Below are 24,627 nucleotides of genomic sequence, written 5' to 3'. Positions count from 1 at the left end.
AGCTATTCCAGTGTTGCTTTGACTGTATGCTTTGGGTCATTGTCCTGTTGGAACGTGAGTTTTCGCCGCAGTCTAATGCCTTCTGTGTTCTGAAGCAGGTTCTCCTCAAGGATTTGCCTGTATTTGGTTCCATTCATTGTTCCCTCTATCCTTACAAGTCTCCCAGTCCCAGCCACTGAAAAGCATCCCCATAGCATTATGGTGCCACCACCATGCTTCACGGTAGGGATGGTGTTAGATGGGTGATGAGTTGTGCTCGGTTTCTGCTAGATGTAGCGCTTTGCATTCAGGCCAAAGAGTTAAATTTTCGTCTCACCAGACCACAGAATCTTTTGCTCTCTCAGTCTTTCACATGCCTTTTTGCCAACTGCAGGCATGCTGTCATGTGCCTTTTTCTCAGGAGGGGCTTCCATCTGGCCACTCTCCCATAAAGCTTATATTTGTGATGTGCTGCAGAGACTATTGTCCTTCCGGCAGATTCTCTCATCTCAGGCAAGGAAGTTTGTAGTTCTGTCAGAGCGGTCATTGTGTTCTTCGTCACCTCCCTGACTAAAGTCCCTCTTGCCCGGTTGCTCAGTTTGGTTGTACGGCCAGCTCTAGGAAGAGTTTAGGTCGCTCCATATTTTTCCCATTTCCTAATGATGGAGCTTTTTTTTCTTTTTTTTTTGTTGTATACTGAATCGAGGCTCGTGAAAGAGCTAACATTTATTTCACAAACAAATCAACCAGACAAACAAAATATACAAAAAGAGGGAGCGGAAGACAAGATGGGGAGAGAAGGGGAAGCACACAACCACAACATTTGAGAGCAGGGAGAAGTGTGGGAGGGAGAGGGCTTGGGGGCAGGAGGCGTGGGAAGGGGAGGGGGGAGAGGTATAAAACACAAGGGGACCGAAATTAGCGGGGGTAGAAAAGATCAAGGTTTTGGATGGGGGAGGATAAGAGATGGTGGTGAACAGCTGTTTTAAAGACCTGGAGGGTGGAGTGGGATTTAAGAGAGTGAGGGAGTTTGTTCCAGAGGTGGGAGAAAAGAGGAATGAAGGAGTGAAGGTGAGCAGAAAGTCTTGATTTTGGCAGTTTAACCATAAGAGGGTTGCAGGCAGATCTTGTGCGACCTGTAAGAATATTTGGGGGACAGAGCCCAGAGAGGGCTGGGGGGGCAAGGCCAGAGAGGGGTCGGTAGAAGACTGAAAGACCACCAACCTGCCTGCGGTGAGTGAGTGAAAGGCCCTTGGAGTTAGCTTCATCGTGGGAGATTCCAATGATTCTGAACGCTTTGGTTTCAACAGCGTGAAGACGGGCTAGGTGTGAGGCAGGAGCACCAGACCAGAGGGGAGAGCAGTATTCCATAGAGCTGCGGATGAAAGCCTTGTATGTGGTGAGGAGCTCAGGTGTGCCAAGTAAGGACTTCGCACGACGGAGGATGCTCAGTCGGCGACTGGCTTTGGAGGCCAGATTTGAAATGTGGTTTTCCCAGGAAAGATCATGGCAAATAGTGAGACCCAAAAGCTTGAGTGACAGAACTTCTTGGAGAGGATTATTCAGAAAGTGGATGGGAGTGTTGTCCAGTCGGTCTTTTCGGAGAGACATCGTAAGAGTGTGAGATTTATCAGGATTGAAAGACATGTTCCATTTGTTTGCCCAGTCTGTGATTTTGTCCAGGTCTGCAGAGAGTGAGGAGGCTGCAGACTGCCGATCTGAGGGATGAGGAATGGAGCGACAGAGAGTAGAGTCATCAGCAAAGAGATAGAGAGGATTTTCAAGAGAGTCAGAGAGATCATTGATACAACATGCATTTTAACAACAACATGCATTTTAAGGCCATGTTCCCTGCTAGAGCGGGGGTTAGCCTTGCGGTCCCCATGACAATCTTCTCCATTTTGCCCTATTTTCTGCATCTCTCCTTGTTAACCCCCTTGCCCGCATTTCTTCTTCCACCATCTTTAGCCAAGTCTTTCTCGGTCTTCCCCGTCCTCTACTTCCTTCTACATTAACTTCCATCACTCTTCTCAACCAGTCACTTTCATCCTTCCTCAATACATGACCAAACCATCTCAACCTGTTCCTCTTCACAGCATCAATCACAGGCAATATTCCCATCATCTTTCGCAATTCATCATTTGTCTTCCTCTCTCTCAACGATACTCCGCACATCCATCGAACCATTCGCATTTCCACCCTTTCCAGCCTTCGTTGCTGCTCTACGTTCATTACCCATGTCTCGCTCCCATAAATCATAACACTTCTCACACATGCAGCATACACCTTTCCCTTCAGCTTCAGCGACACTCTCCTCCTCATCAGCACGCCACTCAGTTCCCGAAACTTCTTCCATGCACATCTCACTCGAGCAACCGTTGCCGAGTCTGATCCACCTTCTCCATTCAGCATGTCTCCGAGGTAGCAAAATGTTTTCACACCTTCCAGCTTCACGCCGTCTCCAAGATCCAACTCAACATTTCCTCCATCTGCAGCTCCCTCTGTGCACACCTTACATTTGAATGTAGCTGCCACACTGGTTAATGACCCTCTCAGACCACTACATTTTTGATGAACCCACTCAGCACACATTGTACATTGAATGGAGTTCACTCCGACACCCTTCCTGCACACAGCACACGGCCACTTCCCAGTTCCTTCCACCTCACCACATGCTTTACCACTTGCCATCACCTTTGTCTTTCCGATATTCACCTTCAGACCTTTTGTCTCCATACATTCCTTCCACTTGTTCATCTTTTCCTTCAGTCCATCCATACTTTCCGCAATCAACACCAGATCATCTGCATACAACAACTCCCACGGTAAACCCTCCTTTACGGTCTGAGCCAGCACCTCCATCACAGCTACAAATAGTAGTGGACTTAGTACCGACCCCTGATGCACTCCCACCTTCACCTCAAACTCACCACTGTTCCCGTCCTTCGTCCTTACAGCTGTGCGTGCTCTTTTGTACATTGCCATCACTACTCTGATCAATCATTCCTCCACTCCTAACTTCCTCAATGCCCATGTCAATACTTTGCGTGGAACCCTATCGAATGCTTTCTCCAGATCAACAAACCCAAAAAACAACTTCTTCCTCTTATCCATGTACTTCTCCTGCAACTGCCTCACAATGAAAAGCGCATCTGTCGTTCCTCTTCCTGGCATAAATCCAAACTGCATTTCGTCGATCTTCACTTTCTTCCTTATCCTCCTCTCCAACACCCTTTCCAATACCTTCATTCCATGCTCCAATAACTTTATCGCTCGGTACGAGCCACACTCCATAGGGTCACCTTTCCCCTTGTATAGAGGGACGAGGGTACTCAGTTCCCAATCCACTGGAATGCGGCCTTCTTTCACCACCAGATTACAGATCTCTGTCATTCTCTTCACACCCCAACTTCCTGCTGCCTTCAACATATCTCCCACAACTCCCGTCGGCCCTCCCGCTTTTCCACTCTTCATTGCTTTTATCGCTTCCTCAACTTCCTTCTCAGTTATCTTCTCTGCCGGTCCTAAAACTGGGTTACTCTCTATGTTGCCATCCCATTCATTCTCTGTATTCAACAGCATTTCCATATATCTTTTCCATCTTCCTTTAATTCCATCTGGGTCGACAACGATTTGTCCCACTTCATCCTTCAAGCAACTCACCCCCATCACATCACACCTCTCTTTCGCTATGTGCTTTGCAATCCTGAATACTGCTTTCTGACCCTCTTCCGAATCCAAGCGTTCTCCGAACATTTTCCTACATGCCTCCTGCGCCTTTGCTACCTCTTTCTTTGCAGCCTTCCTGGCTGCCTTATAACTTTCATGCTCTGCTGTTTCTGCTCCCGTACCCTTCGCCTTCTGCCACACTTTGAACTTCTTCCTCTTCTCGTCAATCCTCTTTCCAACCTCAACATCCCACCACCATGTTTCCGAGTGCCTCGGTGGTCCTTTTGTCCATCCACATACCTCACCAACGGCTCCCAACAGACTAGCTTTCATTGACATCCAACCACTTTCAAGCTCAACCACATCATCCTCTATCCTACTCAGCCTCTCTTTTAATGCCTCCATTACTGTCACCTCTTTCAACCTCCACACCTTCATTCTCGGTTGGTACTTCACCCGCCGAGCTCTCCTCGCACTCGAGGCTCTCCTCGCAAGAGAGATCATTGATGAAGACCAGAAAAAGCACAGGGCCCAGAACACTACCTTGGGGAACTCCAGCCTGAACAGGAAGAGGAGATGAGAGAAACCCATTCAGGGCCACATGTTGACTACGACCAGAGAGGAAGTCCGCCAGCCATGCGTGGAGATTTCCATGGATACCAAAGGAGGAGAGTTTGGTGAGCAGAGCAGGGTGCTAGACCGTATCGAAGGCACGTGAAATGTCAAGGGAGACAGCTCTAATTTCCTGTTTGGCGTTGAGGACCTCCATCCATTGTTGAGAAAGCAGAAGCAGCATGTCCAGAGTAGAGTGACCAGGTCTGAAACCAAATTGATGATCAGAGATCAAGCCATTGGAGAAGAGGAAAGATTTAATATCTGAAGCAATGATGGATTCCATGACTTTGCTGATAATTGGGAGAAGGCTGATTGGTCTGTAGTTGCTGGGATCTGTTTTTGCACCTTTTTTGTGCAAAGCGGTGATGTTGGCTGATTTCCAAGCAGATGGCAGATGACCTTGAGCAAAAGAGAGGGTGAAGAGAACAGAAAGAGGGAGTGAAAGAGCGGAAGAACATGATTTTAGGACCCGTGGGCTGATGCCGTCAGGACCAGTTGCAGAATCAGAGTCGAGGGTTGACAGAAACTTTTCCACCTTGTCAGGAGGAAAGGACACAGAGTCCAGGAGCAGCTGGGTACGACTGGGTACGGTGGGTACAGAGAGGGATGGGTTTGGGACACAAGATTTAGAGGCAAACACAGAGTTGAGGCATTCAGCTTTTTCACGTGCGGAGTCAGCCGTTAAGCCGTTTGAGGTGAGGGAGGGGATGGAGGGGGAACAAACACCAGAAACAGATTTGACCAGACGCCACCAGGATTTGGAAGAGGGAGACAGATAAGAGAGTTCGGTCTTGAGAACGGTGAGATATTGTTTCCTGGCTCTCCTGAGGGTGGACACACACTTGTTTCAGGCTTTGTGAAAGGAAATGAGATTTCCTTCCGTTGGATTTGCTTTCCAGGAGACGAAAGCAAGTTGTTTCAGGGCAACAGCCTCACCACAAGATTCCGTGTACCATGGACGGGAGGAAGGGTATGACAACTGAAGACGAGATGGGATAAATCTGTGCGTGAGAGAGAGCAATTTACTTTGAAAGAATTCCCAGGATGAGTTGATGTCAGAGGCGGTAGAGATGGGAGACCAGTCCAGATGATTGATGGCTGCTTGAAGCCCGTGCCAGTTGGCCTGAGTGAAATGCCAGACTCGTCGACGCTGAGGAGGCTCTCTGAGAATGGTCAGAGAGATGTCCACTTTGACAAGCACATGATCAGATGAGCCGATTGGAGCAGAAGAAGAGCAGCAGACATTTTCAGGGAAGTTTGTCATAACCAAATCCAGAAGAGAAGATGCTCCGTTGACTGAGATCCGGGTCGGGAAATTGACAGATTGTGTCAGTCCCAGTGAGTCGCAGAAGTCCTTTGCTGAAGAGCCATGGCTGGTGAGAGGGGTACCCACACCCAGCCAACTGGCATGGTGACAATTGAAATCACCACATATGAGGAAGAGAGAGTTGGGATGGGTAGATAGAAGTTGGTCCATATTATCAGACAGCGAGATGTAGATGGAGTCATCGCTGTTTGGTGGACGGTACAACACACATATGAACAAAAGGTGGGAGCGAAGGGGAAGCCGTAGCCAAAGGTATTCCTGGGGGTGAAGTGGAGAGAGGGCAGTGGAGGGCGAGTGAGGAAGAGTTTTTTTATAAAGATAGCAACCCCACCTCCAGGACGAAGCTCAGGTCTATCATACCGGAGGAGGGAGTAACCTGGGAGAGATACCAAGGCATCAGAGACATCATGAAGGATGAAAGTTTCTGTTAAGCAGATCACATCTGGTTTGTCAGAAGCAACCTGTATGGAGAGATCAGTCAAGTTTGAGCGAAGGCCCCGGATGTTTGAGGTCCATACCGTTAATGAAGAGGAAGGGGGAGCATCGGGTCCAGAACAGGGGGGGGGGGAGGGGTAGGGTAAGATGTGGAAGAGGAGGAAGAGGTAGGGAGAGCTGTTCAAGGTGTGTCAGAGATTTCAGAGATTTCAGAATAGCTTGGAGAAAGGGAAGAATGGGGCGGACAAAAGGTTTGATGGAGATTGGGTGAGGCACAGTGAGGTGTTATTTGAGGAGGGGGAAGAGCGAGGCAGAAGGTTGGGGGAGATGAATGTGAAAGTTGGAAGGGGGAAGAAGCAGGGAGGATGCTTTGAGGAGGAGGGGTGAGAGGGGAGTCTAGGAGGGGAGGAGCGAGGGAGAGTCTCGGAGGGGAGGGGTGTGGGGGGAGTTTAGGAGGGAGGGGAGGGAAGGGGCAAGGGGGGAGATTTGAAGGGGATGGGTGATGGGGAGGATTTGGGAGGGGGAGGGGTGAGATTGGATTTTGAAAAGTGTACGATTCATGGGAAACGAACATTTTTTGCAAAATGAGTTTGAGACCTTCGAGTCAAAAATACGTTTGAGGACACTGAAGGAGGGGTGGAGTTCTGGATAGTTTAGGGAATGTAGAAAGGAGGAACTGTAAGAGATGGTATTATATATATTTTTTGGAATGAATAGATTTGGTGAGCAAGACGAAAGCATCCTTTTGTAGGAAAAGAAGAAAAGGGTGTTATAATATATGAGAGAAAATAGTTGTTCAGGGGAGAGATTATGCATTTCTAACCACGTGATCGCGTGATCGCGAACGAAGAACGATTGAACAAATAAGAACAAATAAACGAACAAGAGCTGACTGTGCTCTTGGGAGATTTCAACACTCTAGAAATTGTTTTATACCCTTCCCCAGATCTATGCCTCCTCACAATTATATCTCAGAGTTCTACGGACAGTTCCTTGAACTTTATGATGGAGTTTCTGCTGGACTTCATGATGGAAAAAGGCATGTTTCTTTCTAAATCATGTCCAATCAATTGAATTAGCTACAGGTGGACTCCAATCAAGCTGTAGAGATATCTCAACGATGATCAAAGGAAATTGGATACACCTGAGCTCAATTTGGAGTGGCATAGCCAAAGTGGTTGAATACTTATTGACTCAAGACATTTCATCTTTTCATTTTTAATTATTTTGCAAAAGTTTGTAAAAAAAAAAAAAAAAAAAAAATTCCACTTTGACATTATGGGGTATTATGTGTAGATCACTGGAAAAAATCACAATTTAATCCATTTTAAATTCAGGCTGTAACACAACAAAATGTGAAAAAAGTAAAAGGGTGTGAATACTTTCTGAGGGCACTGTATGTTTACTGCTGTAGGTCATGGGGAATGAGGTGCAAGTGACTAATATGAGTGCTCACCCCTTGGCGGAGAAATTATTTAATGCTATGAAAACACTCGTTCCTTCCGGGAGCGACTGGAGGGGATAAGGGGATGGGGCAAATATATTTTGTGCCGTGGGTAGTAATCCCCCCCTCTATCCTGCAGTGGTCAGTAAACATTCAGAGGAATGAAAAGCATTTTACTGATGAAGAAACCATCAATGGATATGATCGATCTATGTTGCCAGAACAAGAATGACTGCACTGTGGTCACAACCTGTGACACAAAATGTATATTTTTTGCCTCCACTGTCCACTCGACTCCCTCATCCTTGCTGTTGAAGTTCGTGTACAATTAGTCTCTGTGGGGTTTCATGGCTTGTTTCAATATCAATTAAGAAACTGACAGACTGCTGGGTCTGGTTTCAGACCCCATAATATATTACATAACACTTGAAGACACTGCCCCCCACCCCCTTTCCAATAAACACTCGACCCAAACAAAGCCAGTGGAAATATGATGCAACAAACCCGGGCAGTGTATAATCAGCAGAGGCCTACAGGACTGATGTCTTCGGCCCACCAAAAAACCAACGATGTCCGCCATATTTTGTCTGGGTGCCATGGTGGGTAGAGTCGAGCGACAAATGTGAGCGGGGTCCGGCAGTTGTCCAACCAATGGGAGCACATTTCAAAAATCGATCCCCAACAAGAACCACAACAACAACAACAACAACAATGCAGAGCTCTTTTTACCTGCGACATGTCACAGGTAAAAAGAGGCAGCTCAAGAGTGCATTCATAAGGGTGATGCAGTTTAAAGTCATCAGCAAACAGAAAGGGATTTTTAAGAGAAAAGGACAGATAATTAATGTAAACAAGAAAAAAGTAATTGGAAGAAGAGGGAAGGAGCAACCATGAAGCACAATTTTCTGTTGGCATTTGGAAACAAAGAAGGAAAGTCAATGATGACGATGAACACAGATTTCCATAAAGAGAAGTTTACAGAAAAAGGGCAGGAATCCAGACAGATAGAGAGGTGCAAGCAGAGAAGAGCATATTTTGAGAAGTCAGCCATTTATACAATCAGGACCAGGAGTGGAAGAAAGATGAAGAATAGATGATGGAGATAGTCGAGACACACCTCTTACTGACAACGAGGTTGGAAGCAAAAAAACACCTCTTGAAGGAAAAAGAGGTTGTCAAAACATTCATGAAGATGACTGGAAGATGTTGCCATTGCGCACAAGGAAAAGAAAAGCAGAGGATGATATGCTAGAAATAGTACAGACAATACATCACCATGTATCAGTGTATCACCATGTTTCAGCTGAGCGATGGAATTATGGTAATCAGAGAGGAAGTTGCCAGGAATAGGACTTGTGAGTCATGCAATGAACGCTTGTATTTTGTCGCAAAACTGATACCACATGCTTCAATATACCAGCAGCATGGAGTTGGATTAGATACAATTAGACGGGCTGCAACAAAACCAGAGAGCAAGCTGAAGAGGATGACGTGAAGAAGACAACGCCTTTGAAATAGAAGAAATAGAAAGTAGGGAGCAAACAGCGGCAGATGGCCGAATGCAAACCAGATCAATTGATTCAGTAATAAAGCCAGACTTTGCACTGCATTGGAGGTTCACAGAAGGAGACGACAGATATTGTAATGGTGAGCCGGGTGGACACGGGATCAAATCTCAACCCGGAAGGTCACCAATCTAGCAACGGGTTGTCCTTGAGACTGTACATCATCCATCAGGAAAGCCCAAAAGACCTTTACTTCGGTTTCCAAAAAACAGTAACTCCAACTCGATATCTGCGATCACAAAGTGATAGCCAATGGTAAGCCTCCCCATGATCCAATGATGGCCATATTTTTTTCAGCCTACCATAAGACCTTGACCTTCAACATTTAGGGATAGAATGTGAATTAAGAAAATGTGTTCCAGCTACAATGTTTCCATAAATCTCAATATTATGAAAGTTGGAGGAAAATTATTCAAGTTATGATCAAAAATACGTTTATTTTGTTAATTACGTCACAATCCAAAAAAGTAGGTCAAGGACACAAATTAATATCAGGTACTTCAATGCAGACTAACATGATCCAATAACATATTTTTGGGATCTTAACGCTTAACGAGCCGGCCGCCTCCAATGCGTTCGTCGATTTGAAAGGATGGGGGCTAAGCAAAGACCCATGACAAACCACCACATTTGTACCCTCCTAACGAGGGGTTTTGGCACCAACTTCCAATGGCCGTGGATTTACTCACACTGCAGTTACTTGTCCCAAATCCTGACTGCACGCCATACCAACACGTCAATCAATGGTGAAAATGGGGTTTATTAAAAGAAGGAAGGGACAACAGAGGAGCAACTCTACAACAGAGTCAATTCTGTATGGACTATAACTCTCGTATCCACAAATAATCCTGTAGGCTGATATGATGTCTTATGGCCCACGCACTCACAAATAAGAGACAGCAAGAGAAGGACAAGACTGAAATAAACCTGTATTTGTGCTATATGGTGAGATGCTTTACAGCTCATGGTGGTTGTGGTTACGACGGGAGTGGTGGGCTCAGTTTGGACGTGACGCACCAGCTTCTGCTGGGTCTTTTGCCAGGTTGCGCGTCGCTCCGGTCCGGTTAGGTTCGCCCTTGCAGGGCTGATGCTCCTCTTTTGACTTGTGTCCACCCACTGACTCGCTCCATCACTCACTCGTTTGACTCACTCACAAGCAGCTCTATGTCACAACTCAATTCGCGCACTGACTCCGTACGGCTGTTATACTGTTATACTGTTATAGTCTCTTGCGACCGTGACTAGTTGGGCCCACTCACAGGCTGCGAGCTGGCCCTCGAGGTTTTGAACCCATGAGGACATTCCCCCACCTCTGGCACAGCCACTGAGGTGCCATCCTCCTCTCCCCCTTTTCTTTGTGATCTTCTCACCTACTTGAGTTGAGGGGAGGGTGGTTCTCACACAGTTGCTGCTTACCTTTCCAAAATAACACATTTAGACAGACAGAGACGATTTAGAGGATTAAGGTGGGGGAATGGTACGTGCTTGGAGACATACATAATGGTGGGAGGACTTTGGATTCCTTCAAAGACACTCTTCGACACGTGACCTACCATTTCACACAGAAACCAAGCACTTATGCCATACGTTTATAAATGAAATATCTTACTCTATCTTACTCCCATTAGGCCCACTAGTGAGATACCCGTGGTACGCAAGGGTGGGAGGCCAGGAGCAAACAGGCAATGCAGATACGGCGAATGCTAAAGCATGAAAACAATAAATTCTACATTCCTGTAGCACCCTCAGTCGCACGTCAGACATGGACAGCAAGTTCGTGAAGGACTTCCATGAAAAACGTAACCGTTCGCAAATAAACGGGTACATTCACATATAGAAACATCGATCGTGGGTCCGTGGCGAATCTGCATATGGCGATCCGCAAAGTTCACGATTAGAAAGTAGAAACCATCGCGGATTGTCGTCATTTACTTGAACTCGATATCTCTTTTTTCATTCCAAACAACATAACTCCAATCACAAAATAAACTTTTAACAACATTGTTAATGTTTCCTTCATTGTAAAAACTACCAAGTCAACAGTTAAAAGGATTTTGAGCCGATAGGTGTTACGGCCTTGGCAAGATCGATGGAGACAGCGATCTGTTAGCGTATACACCGCCCAAATAGCTATGTGGAATTCTCTCATGTTGAGATTAAACTCACGTCCTTTGAACTTTGGCAGAGGTCATTATTTACTTTTAATGATGGTTTATATACGAATCAAAAAGAAGATAATTGGTTTTGGGTCATCCTTTCCGCATATCTCGTGGGATTGTGAGTTGGAGAGACGACCGAGATGGCGGGGAGGGGGTTGTCATTATCTCAAGCAGGGATTCAACCCTTGTCCTTATAAAAGGTCTTTGTCCGAGGTCACCGAGTCCGATCAGTACTGCCGATCGGTACAGCCGTGCAGCGATCGGTGCAGCCGTTTGTGCGGCACCCGGGAAAGTAACGTTATGTGGGAGTCCAAACCTGAAAATGCTGGAGGCCAAAGCTGAAATTGGAAAAACAATATAGCCTATTTTACTCCAGGAGATCCCAGGATTACCCACCCAAAATATCGTTGCGATGGGTTCAGCCGTTTTTGCGGTACCTTCGAATGGACGGACGGACAGACAGACAGACGGACGGACGGACATTTGGTGAATTATAGTAAGATGGCCATCTCCACAACACTATTATGAATGTTTCAGAAGGTGATCATAAGTTCATAGTTTGAGAGCAAGAACAAACCCACGAGCAAGAACAAGCACGGATATCTCACTAGTGGGCCTAATGGGAGTAAGATAGAGTAGATTTTTCATTTATAAACGTATGGCATAAGTGCTTGGTTTCTGTGTGAAATGGTAGGTCACGTGTCGAAGAATGTGGAACTCTTCCTTATCCCAAGGTCAATCATCCCACCAACTTTCATCCAAATCCGTTCCCTACGCACAAACACCAGCACAAACAAAGCCCCAAAATGGAAAAGTTAGAAGACAAAGGCCAAACTACAAGTTCATCAGCTGCTTAAGTCAGGGATGTCAGTTTCTGAGTGAGATTATGAAAAAGGGCTTTTGCGGGCTCATTGTCTATCCGTCATACATGCATGGATGTGCAGCTTGATCGATACAATGACACACACCCCATTTCACAAATAATTAGGGGGCCATTATTAACTGCAGTACTAAGACCACAGTTACATAAACAGCAAAGAAAGCAAGAGCAAGCTGAAAGCAGAAAAACGTTGTGCAGCCACAACACCACCTTCGAGCAACACATTCGTGCACCACCTTCGTGTATCACATTCGTGCACCACCTTCGTGCATCACATTCGTGCACCACCTTCATGCAATACCCCAACACAACATCTGATCCCCACCTCATTCACCCACTCCCAAAAGCACCACTACATTCCTCGATTCCAAGAACCACCACCCAATCACCATCAACATGAAGTGTTGATGCTTCTGAAAGAAGTTGGTAAAAGTGTTTTCATTTTTATTCCAAACTACAACAAAGAAGATAGCTTTTGAGAGCTCTACTTAAATTCTGAGATCTGAAGATATCATGTGTGTTCTGGCATCACGAATGATTTTGAGGGAAGACTGTAAATAGGCAGGCTGATGGGAATGACAGTTAGAATAAGAGAGGGACTATAGAGAGACATTTTAAAATAACGCACGGAGTTTGAATTATTTTCATCAATTGGTGGACTTTAGGATAGCTGCCTCCGTCCTTCTTCTTCTTCTTCCTGTCTTGATGGGATTAGGAATGGGTGAGGAAGGAATAAGGAGTTGATAAGGTGAATGAGGCGAGTGAGTCAAATTTGTTGAATCATATTGAGATTAAGTGAATGGAGCAAAGAAGGTGTGTGTATATGTGAAGAGGAGGAAGCACACCCCCATGTGGAGAAGAATCCCTGCTCTGGTTAGCATTAGGTAGATAGAGGGGATTCAGCTGTTTCAAAACGGGATGTCATTCCGGTGCTGGGTGAGGAAAGTTAATTTAGAGTTGGTGCAAAAGTGAATTTATGGGCTGCGGGTGTGGCTCATTGGGTGTAGGTACTGTATTTGGGGAAGGACATGCAGGGTGCTGGGTGTGCACTGGCCCAGAGTCTGCCATGGGCCTTGAGGTGCGACTCAAATTTTTGCGGTAAGCCAGAGTACCCGGGGAGATGACTCGTGGCGCTTTGTGCCAGGAAGGGCACTTGGGGGTAGCCAGAGAGAGCTCCTCAGAATTCGGTACGGAGCGGGTAAGCTCGGCGGTGACACCAGCGGCCCAGTTTGCCACATTTGAAGAAGGCATAGGCCTGCAGAAGCAGCCACATCGCCCAGCCATGAGATTGTGCAAAGGCACAGGGTGAAAATTTCAAGGCCAGGCCCACACGTGACGGAGCACCAGCACGTGGGACGGCGGGTAAATTGGTTACATAGAACCACAGTAGAGGGGAGTTAATGGTAAAGAAGAGAAATGTGTTTTGATGATGTTAGGTCAGTTAGATATGCTTCCCCATCACACCATTTTTGATGTCTGGGGCTGCTGGATAAATGGAGAAGGGTAATTGGATTATGTGAGTACCCATTTCGTCCCAAATTGTTAGTATAAAGGAAGGCTCCCCTGATGTTGTAAAGCCCATATGGGCATGGGTGAAACTGCAGAAGTTTAGAAAAAAGGAAAAGTACTTGTTTGTAGGTTGTCCGGGGGCATATTCCCCAGGAATTTTTTAAAATATCGATGTCAAAATATGCATTTTGGGGGTGATCTTGTCAAAATTGTAAAGAAAAAAAATGCAAATAAAAAGGTGATATTTGGGGGAATTTTTTTTATTTCACCTCAACATTCATTGCTGGGAAGATTATCTTCAGTTAATACAGCATTTAATTATCATAAAATAAATGAATACTGCATACTACATACCTTTCCACGAATTTTGATACACTAGCGGGCACGTTGGTCCAAATTTTCATTGGTCTTCACTGTCTTGTGGCATACCTGCCTGCTGTACTGCTTGAGCATTAACTTACCTTTCATCAAGCCCCTATGTATTTGTATTTGGGCCAGGGGAGGGGGGGAATTATACGTTCATTAATATTATTGCCAAATAATGTTACTCTTATTATTGTTGTTAATATTATTAATATTAATTAATAAATGCTTTGTTACAATGTTATCACTCTGTTATTTATTTTGTAATTGTAATGCCATGCAGTGGAAGGACACATTAAACTGCTCTATACACCTTAACATGGTGTGCGTTTAAAGCATGGGAATTCTTCCGGATTATTTGTCATTTTGGTGTATCACATTCCACATCAGAAAGCTCCAGTAGAACTCCACAAAAACATGACATTCACACACTCACACCTCCTTTTATACCATATATACATACACACCATTCATTTCATGCTGTGTGGCGCATAGGGCTGCTGAGGGAGTTTCATTGGCTAATGAGTACAATCCTGAACGGGTCGCCACTCCAACACAGAATACCCGAGTGACTTACTATCCCAGTAAGCTGGTACTCATTTTGCTGACCTCAGAAGGACGACAGGCTGTGTTAACTCACCTGGTGTTATTTCAAAAGCAACAACCGGGACTCTAACTCAAGATCCTGAGATCTTAAACTAGCCACCTTAACCGTTAAACCAACATCAGCTCTATAAATATATTCAGTATATATCAAATGGAAAAAGTACACAGATCCGAACAAGACAGACAACAAAGAAAGGAACATGACACCTTTCCTCTCCAATTCAAAAAGAGCGTTCAAAATGCACATCGGCACATTCTTTACAATGCATAATGGGATGCATTCGAGAGGAGCACACACTGTATGCAAAACCTCTGTGAGATCATTTGAGATATTTATCACTTGTTATCAACACTGTAGAAATGGTGTTGAAGGAAGCAGTGCAAATCCGAAGACTGGAGTACAGCAGTAAATACCATGGAGTAAAGTCATTCAAGGAAATATTTTTTAAATACCATTAAAAATATAAATTCAGCAGTGATAAGTGAACATTTCAAGCTGCGTCTGTAATAATGCCCGTGTTCAACACAAAGTGAAGTTAAAACCGCAAGGGTCACCTCATTGCTTTCACTCAGATGTAAAGAAGCAAATAAACAGCAAAGAATAAAGGAATGAGATAGTAATACCTGGTAAGCATGGTCAGACTGTACGGAATTCCAGAAGGCAGTAGGAGCCGAGCGGCTAAGTAACAGCGGAGGGGGTGCTGACCGCCGGCCGGCCAGGCTGTGGGACCGACAAACGCCTGCATGACGACGAGTGGGAAGGCCAGGAAAAGTGACCGTCGTCGGTGACACTGGAGCCAAGCTGCTGAGGCCATCAGTGACCGAATCAACATTGACCTCAATCTCAGTGTAGTAAAAGTCCTCCTCACCATCGCTCAGATCAGAGTCACTGTTACGCCTGCGGCGCACAAACACACTGTTGTTCGACATTTGTTTTTCTCACGTACTCCCCTGACAGTCTTTATTCTTTTAGATGGCAAGTGAATTAAATATCCGCTCCCTGGAGGAGTGAATTATGGTGTCAGTGAAATATCTGGCACAATGCCAGGTGTACAATCCTCCTTTATAAAAAAATTGTTGCACACCTTCTCTACCTTTATAAACATTATTGTTGCTCATCTTCTCTACTTTCATTAAAAAAAAAATCTGGATTCCATCCCCCCTTCTGCCTTTATAAAAATGGTGGATATGCCTCCACACGCCCATCCCCCCACGCATTATAAAAATGTACTTATGCATCCTCTCTCCCTTTATAAAAATTCTAGTTGCACACATTCTATCCCTATATAAAAAATTATTGATGCATACATTCTATCCCTATACAAAAAATTCTAGTTGCACACATTCTCTCCCTTTATAAAAAATTATTGTTGCACACCTTCTCTCCCTATATAAAAATTCTACTTGCACACATTCTCTCCCTTTATAAAAAATTATTGTTGCACACCTTCTCTCCCTATATAAAAATTCTACTTGCACACATTCTCTCCCTTTATAAAAAATTCCAGCTGCACACATTCTATCCCTTTATAAAAATTTGGTTGCACACCTTCTCTCCCTTTATAAAAAATTTGGTTGCACACCTTTTCTCCCTTTATAAAAATTATTGATGCGTACATTCTCTCCCTTTATAAAAAAAAATTTGGTTGCACACCTTCTCTCACTTTAGAAAAATTCTAGTTGCACACATTCTCTCCCTTTATAAAAAAAATGGTTGCACACCTTCTCTCCCTTTATAAAAAAAATTTGGTTGCACACCTTTTCTCCCTTTATAAAAATTATAGATGCACACCTTCTCTCCCTTTATAAAAATTCTAGTTGAACACATTCTCTCCCTTTATAAAAATTGTAGTTTCACACCTTCTCTCCCTTTATAAAAATCCTAGTTGCACACCTTCTCTCCCTTTATAAAAATTCTAGTTGCACACCTTCTCTCCCTTTATAAAATATTTGGTTGCACACTTCTCTCCCTTTATAAAAAAATTAGTTGCACACCTTCTCTCCCAATATAAAATTTATAGCTGCACACCTTCTCTCCCTTTATAAAAATTCTAGTTGCACACATTCTCTCCCTTTATAAATATTCTAGTTGCACACGTTCTCTCACTTTATTAAAATTATAGATACACATGTTCTCTCCCTTTATAAAAATGTAGGTGCACATCCTCTCTCCCTTTATAAAAATTCAAGTTACACACATTCTCTCCCTTTATAAAAAAATTGGTTGCACACCTTCTCTCCCTTTATAAAAATTCTGGTTGCACACCTTTTCTCCCTTTATAAAAAAATTTGGTTGGGCACCTTCTGTCCTTTTATAAAAATTCTGGTTGCACACCTTCTCTCTCTCTTAACAAAAATTCTGGTTGCACATATTCTCTCCCTTTATAAAAATTATAGTTGCACACCTCTCTCAACAAAAATTCTGGTTGCACATCTTCAATCCCTCTCTAAAACTTCTGGTTGCACACATTCTCTCCCTTTATACAAAATTTGGTTGCGCACCTTCTATCCCTATATAAAAATTCTGGTTGTGCACTTTCTATCCCTATATAAAAATTCTGGTTGCGCACCTTCTTTATTTCTAATAATGTACTGTATTTATATAAATATGACATGACTAATATTTTTACTATTCATATTGTATTTTACCAATTCGATTTGGTGTCGTTTTGTGATATTAAAGAAAATTTGTTTTAATCTGCCATCTGTAGCTCCCTGTGCTAGCATACGTCTGACTAATTGTTTTAATTTATTGATAAATACAAACTAACAAAATATACACACACACACACACACACACACACACACACACACACACACACACACACACACACACACACACACACACACACACACACACACACAAGGAAAATGGGGGTTCTGAAGCACAAAAAATTGAACGTTGAAGTCAATGGAGAAAATTAAGGTTAATTATTGACTCACTGGATTTTCAAATAGATTTTATCCCCGAGATTTCAAGATGTTCAACAGACATTCACTGATGCTCATTCTCACTCACTATGTTTGTTTGCTGTTAGTCGGCACATTCAAGACACCCCATTCTCCGACTACTTGTGGTAGAAGGGAAAATTTGGAAGGGGACTGCATTTGATTATACTCACTAAGTGGACCAATTAATATTTGCTTATGTTTTATTTTAGTGAATAATTTAATTTTCTTACAACACTCATCACCATCAAGGTTCTTGGTACAAGTATCTTTGTTGAGCAGAGTGGCTAAATGAATGGCTAAATCATCAAGAAAATTTTATTTCAAACAAAGAAGCATCTATAAATATTACCTTATAAATGGAGCACTGTTATAATATGGAGAAACCCCTAACAATTATGAAGTCAAAAAAGTTTGTTAATAAACCTAAATCTATTCAGGAGCATGTGGAACAATGTGATAGATACTTTAAAACAGCTCTAAATAACTCCTTTAAGAAATCAACGCCACTAACTATTCGACTTGGGTGCTCAATACAAGGTGAAAAGAAGAACCCATTTCTAAGAACAACTCTTAGACTTCTAAATAATTATGAAGAGTTTCTTCTTGAGAGCGGTCTCATAAAAGAGCTACTCAGGATTGAGGAGGATTGTAGTCCAATAATAAGGTATATTTTTATATTCCTAACCCCCAAACAACAACATTAATCCTCCCATCCCCGTATAGTAGTGGATTGTGAAGTGTCTACCTATTGCTTTCAAGGATATTAACTGCATACCTGTGTCTTTTGTAATTCCTGTGAATAAAATGAACCTAAAATCTCTTCTCCTTTTAAATCATATAATTTGTAAGTCCAAGGAATTGTATTCATTACATCAACAATTTTAGAGTTCATTAGTCCATCTCTTTGTATAACCTTTTTCAAAATGGCTTTTCCAACTATATATTCTTACAATATCACCAACTTTGAACTTTGGCTTTCTCGGTTTAATCTCCTTTTCGTATTCTAATTTTGTAAATGTTTCCGATGGTTTTGATTTTGTTGATGATTGAACGGTATTATTGTAATTATCTACAATGTCTTGAATTATAGATACCCATTGTTGAGAACCGAGTTGTGTGAATTTTTTATATAGTCTCTGTTTCAAAGTGTGATTAAAACGCTCAATAACAACTGCCTTTCCTTCATTAAAGGTGCTGTATAATGTAATACCATTATCTTTAAGAAATTTCATAAATGTTTTGTTCTAGAACTCTGTTCCATCATCAGTCCATAACTTCTTTGGTTTCCTATTGCTTTTACTAAATATTCCACTGAAAGCTAACATACGAGTATTACCCCTTTTGTTTTTCAAAGGAACAACCCATGCAAATTACTCCTCAAATCAATAACGGTTAAAGCACACTTGTATCCCTTATCATTATTTAGTTCAATTAAATCAGCGGACCAGATGTAATCAACACCTTTAGAATAAACCTTCCTTCTTTTGAACTTTGTGATTACTGGTCTATGTAATTCATTAGCCAAAAGCTCCTCAGTCTTGATGACATCATTAGAGTTTAATAGGTTTTTTTTGATAACCAAGCCCAAGTCCCAATTTAGCACTTATCAATTTTTTCACAATAAACCTATCAACTTTCTCTCTCAATGTTGGATTTCGTATCAAAGACAAATTATACATTTCTCTGTCGGCTTTGTGTTTTTCATCCAACGTAGTGCTATTCCCATAATCAATATCATGCTTCATACACACTTCATTAACCCTATTTAGAGGTTGAGACCAAGGTTTAGGATTGTCAGCCTCATCTAATCTTTTATCCAAGTTTGTTCCTGGGCCACAGAAAGAATACCCTGGAAGGTGTAATTCCCCTGGAATTCCAGTTGTTGTAAATTTACTCCCTGACAACTTTTGTACATCTCCCCTACCTTTATGTTTAGAAATGAATTGACACTTTTTAGAGCCACACACTAAACATATCCCCTTTTGATAAACTCTATTATTTTTTACTTTTAACATAAGGGATATTTTTAGTTTTAGTTTTCTTTTTACACTTAACACAATAACTCATTTATTTATGAGAAAAATTCATACAGAGTGTGAAACCCTTTTTGGTTTCCAACATATACATTTCTATCTTGATTTCTAAAACATAAAGAATCCTTAGGAATGTCTTCACTCTCTGCTCCATTTATTTAGGGAAAAAATATATATGTTAAACTTTAAATATATAACTTTAAACTTTAAAAACTTAAAAACTTAAACCTTTAAAAAATAAACTTTAAAGTTAAACTTTAAAAATATATATATGTTAAACTTTAACTTAAGTCAATAACACAAACATCATCAACTCCCTGAAATGTCGGTTATGTCAAACTCTTAAAGCTAATATTTTCATTAGACTTTTAATTTCTTTATTTTCCTCCTCAGTGCGTTGAGTTTGATTTATTTTCTGTAATACCTACAATTTTTATTAATCTCACTGGTTTCCATATTTTTATATTTTCCTCCCTCTCTCTTTCCTCCCTTTACTCCCTCTCTTTTTTCTCCCTTTCCTCCCTCTCTTCCTTAAACCTTCTCACTCTTTCTTCTTCAACTCCTTCCTCATCCCTTACTATCCCTGATCCATCTCCCCATAGAATATCAAACATATATTCATCAGCATTTCTTGATATTCCTGTATCCAAAATATATATATATTTACAACAGGAAATCAATAAAATTTCTTCTGAATTTTTAAAAGAGCTTTGTATTTTATCAACTTTAAAACCTTTTCATTATTTAACATTTTAATTAAATCTACATTTGTAGGTTTATTAGCATTAGTATAAAGCCAATCTTTTATTGAAAAACTCCCCTTCTTATGTTGAATAACGTATTTATTAAAATACTGAATACCCCTTTCTTGTAGGTATGTTTGGATACAGAAATTATAATTTTGGATACAGAAAAAGTCTTCTTGTTGTCATTTATGTATCAGAAATATATGACAGGATAATAGTTTTTTGAATACAAGATAATAGTTTATTAAGATCGATTTCATTAATATATACTCAAGTTGTTTCTCTACTACTCATTTATTTATTAGAAAAATCTATGTGATATTAATCATAACACCATTATCTGTATTAATCTGCAATTCTGTTTCTTCCAAAAGCAAACAATAAGCATCAACTTCTTCATTCTCCACTCTTTCAATGTAGAGGGAAGTATCCACTCTATTAGACTTTATAGTTTCCTTTTGAGAACTCACGTCAATTGCATAGATCGTATAAAGTGTTTGAAACGCAACCATATCCAAAATAGGATCATTATTACCGTTACTTTCACACACCTTTTGGTAAGACTTGTAGGCTTTCGCATAATCGTTTTTTCCCAATCAATTTCCAATCTATCGCGCGGATAAAATGTGCCATCAAGAGAAACCCGAAGTTGTTTCACCTTAGCGTTATCACTCAGCGCATTATTCTTATCAGTACCTTCATCTCCATCTGGTTTCTTAAAAATGAGCCTTAGGTATCGTGGCTTTCCTTGAAGAACACCTAAATTCCAAGTGTAGGTAGTGTGTTCCAGTTTAACGTGTTGACATCTTCTTTTAAGGTATGATACATTTAGCTGTTTCTTTGAGTTAAGTCTTCTATTCAACATCTCTTCCGTTTTAAGATTAGGAGTATATTCACTAGTATACCAACACATTTCATCAATAACAAATATAATTTATCACCAAAAGCATTAGCAACACCAAAAAGCAACCTATTTACATTATCATTCCTTTGTAGTTGAAATCTAATTTGAAGTTCATACAAAACTTTATCATAATCACAAAATCCAAATATACCCTTAAGGGGAACTGCTACGGTAAAACTATTGTCTGTTTTTGTATCATCGTTGTACATTGACTTTTGACTTTCATTGTGTATAACCAGGGTCTATGTTTGTTCCCGTTGACATATCAGGAATAAAACCTTCAACAGCTCCCTTACTCATTCTATCACTAAACGAATATAGTGTAAATTTCATCATTTCAGATGTAGCAGAGACATAATCAACCGCTTCAACCTCTTGTGTTCCAATATACAGGCGAACACTATCAAACATTTTCCAGAAGAAATCATCTACGAGTGTAGCATTAGTGTTATTCGCAGCCTTAGTGAATTTAAATTTACACAGCAAGAAACTATCAGCTATATTCAAGTAAGTTTGTTGATTATTTATTTCAAAACTTTTTGTTCCGTTTGAATTCCAGGCTGTTCCTGTTGTAGCATTTACTTTAAAATAGTCTTCCTTTTTAGTAGAGTTTGAGATGATAATCAACAACACACAACAACAGGCATTTTAAGGCCATTTTCCCTGCTAGAGTGGGGGTTAGCCTTCACACATACACACACAGACACACACACTCACATATGTTCCTCACAATTCTATCACACACATCCAGACACACACCCAGACACACACCTGTTCCTCACAATTCTATCACTCTCTTACACACACACACACACACACACACACACACACACACACACACACACACACACACACACACACACACACGATCGAATGCATTACTCCCTAGCGGGAGTAATAAAGACTTCCCATATGCCACTGACAAGATGAAACCAAAGAACGAATGGTTTGGTGATTATCAAAAATCATTTTCTACTCAAGGAAAGCCTACAGAGAAACTACTTACGATGTTATATGATAAAGAAAATTATGCTCTACATCAAAGGAATTTGAGACAATATTTGGCTGCTGGTTTGAGAATAAAGAAGATTCATAGAGTTCTACAGTTTAGCAAAGTCAATGGTTGAAAACATATATCGATTTTAATACAAAGAGAAGAACAGAGGCAAAGACAGATTTTGAGAAGGACTTTTATAAAGCGATGAACAATGCTGTGTTTGGAAAGACAATGGAGAATGTTAGAAACACAAAATATAAGACTTGCTACATCTTGGAAGCAAACATCTAAATTAATTAATACACCCAGTTTTCAAAGAGTAGAGGTGTTTCAGAGAACTTTTGTGCGATTCATATGATTAAAGAGAGTATTGAAATGGATAAGCCTATTTATATAGGAACAACAATTCTTGACTTGTCAAATTATTAATGTATGCCTACAACAACAACAACAACAGGCATTTTAAGGCCATTTTCCCTGTTAGAGGAGGAGGTTAGCCTTGCGGGCCCCATGACAATCTTCTCCATTTTGCCCTATTTTCTGCATCTCCCCTTGTTAACCCCCTTGTCCTCATTTCTTCTTCCACAATCTTTAGCCAAGTCTTTCTCGGTCTTTCACATCCTCTACTTCCTTCCACATTCATTTCCATCATTCTTCTCAACCAGTCATTTTCATCCTTCCTCAACACATGACCAAACCATCTCAACCTGTTTCTCTTCACAGCATCCATCACAGGCTCTATTCCCATCATCTTTCGCAATTCATCATTTGTCTTCCTCTCTCTCAACGATACTCCACACATCCACCGAACCATTCGCATTTCCACCCTTTCCAGCCTTCGTTGCTGCTCTACGTTCATTACCCATGTCTCACTCCCATAAATCATAACACTTCTCACACTTGCAGCATACACCTTTCCCTTCAGCTTCAACGACACTCCCCTCCTCGTCAGCACGCCAATCAGTTCCCGAAACTTCTTCCATGCACATCTCACTCGAGCAACTGTTGCCGAGTCTGATCCACCTTCTCCATTCAGCACGTCTCCGAGGTAGCAAAATGTTTTCACACCTTCCAGCTTCACGCCGTCTCCAAGATCCAACTCAACATTTCCCCCATCAGCAGCTCCCTCTGTGCACACCTTACACTTGAATGTAGCTGCCACACTGGTTAATGACCCTCTCAAACCACTACATTTTTGATGAACCCACTCGGCGCACATTGTACATTGAATGGAGTTCACTCCGACACCATTCCTGCACACAACACACGGCCACTTCCCAGTTCTTTCCACCTCACCACATGCTTTACCACTTGCCATCACCTTCGCCTTTCCGATATTCACCTTCAGACCTTTTGTCTCCATACATTCCTTCCACTTGTTCATCTTCTCCTTCAGTCCACCCATACTTTCTGCAATCAACACCGGATCATCTGCATACAACAACCCCCACGGTAAACCCTCCTTTACGTTCCGAGCCAGCACCTCCATCACAGCTACAAATAGTAGTGGACTTAGTACCGACCCCTGATGCACTCCCACCTTCACCTCAAACTCACCACTGTTCCCCTCCTTCGTCTTTACAGCTGTGCGCCCTCTCGTACATTGCCATCACTACTCTGATCAACCATTCCTCCACTCCTAACTTCCTCAATGCCCATGTCACTACTTCGTGTGGAACCCTATCAAATGCTTTCTCCAGATCAACAAACCCAAGAAACAACTTCTTCCTCTTCTCCATGTACTTCTCCTGCAACTGCCTTACAATAAAAAGCGCATCTGTCGTTCCTCTTCCTGGCATAAATCCAAACTGCATTTCGTCAATCTTCACTTTCTTCCTTATCCTCCTCTCCAACACCCTTTCCAATACCTTCATTCCATGCTCCAATAACTTTATCGCTCGATACGAGCCACAGTCCAGAGAGTCACCTTTCCCTTGTATAGAGGGACGAGGGTACTCAGTTCCCAATCCACTGGAATGTGGCCTTCTTTCACCACCAGATTACAGATCTCTGTCATTCTCTTCACACCCCAACTTCCTGCTGCCTTCAACATATCTCCCACAACTCCCGTTGGCCCTCCCACTTTTCTACTCTTCATTGCTTTTATCGCTTCCTCAACTTCCTTCTCAGTTAAAACTTATGACTACTACTACAACAACTTAAAAAGGAAATATGTGGATGATATTAATTTACATTTTGTGGATACAGACAGTTTTATTTTGAAAATCAATACGGAAGATATTTATAATATATGTCTCAAGATGTTAATACTTACGATACAAGCAATTATAACCAAAACAACAAGTTGTTTTCTACAAAGAATAAAAAGGTTATTGGAAAGTTTAAAGATGAATTGGGTGGAAAGCTTATGAGTGAATTTGTGGGATTGAGAGCAAAGGCTTATGCGTATAAATATATTGATGGGGATGTTAAAAAGAGTGATA

The 24,627-nt window shown here is 41.8% G+C and overlaps 1 protein-coding gene across 9 annotated transcripts in view; it reads right to left on the bottom strand.

The window, feature by feature from the left end:
• LOC137436574 (zinc finger protein 704) overlaps nt 1-24,627 on the bottom strand; it is a 158,873-nt gene that overhangs the window by 31,956 nt on the left and 102,290 nt on the right. For all 9 annotated transcript variants that reach the window (XR_013624940.1, XR_010986310.2, XM_078786568.1 and 6 more), the window contains one exon: nt 15,176-15,449. Coding sequence is in view for 7 of the 9 variants with exons in the window: in XM_078786568.1 (XP_078642694.1) it covers nt 15,176-15,449 (274 nt within the window). In the remaining 2 variants the exon portion in view is untranslated. The remainder of the gene's footprint in view (nt 1-15,175; nt 15,450-24,627) is intronic.

The sequence above is a fragment of the Myxine glutinosa genome, chromosome 11, assembly GCF_964187855.1.
Source record: "Myxine glutinosa chromosome 11, kmMyxGlut1.1, whole genome shotgun sequence".
NCBI classification, from domain to species: domain Eukaryota; kingdom Metazoa; phylum Chordata; class Myxini; order Myxiniformes; family Myxinidae; genus Myxine; species Myxine glutinosa.
Note: the sequence above shows the minus strand (reverse complement) of the source record. Positions and strands in the feature narration are given on the sequence as shown.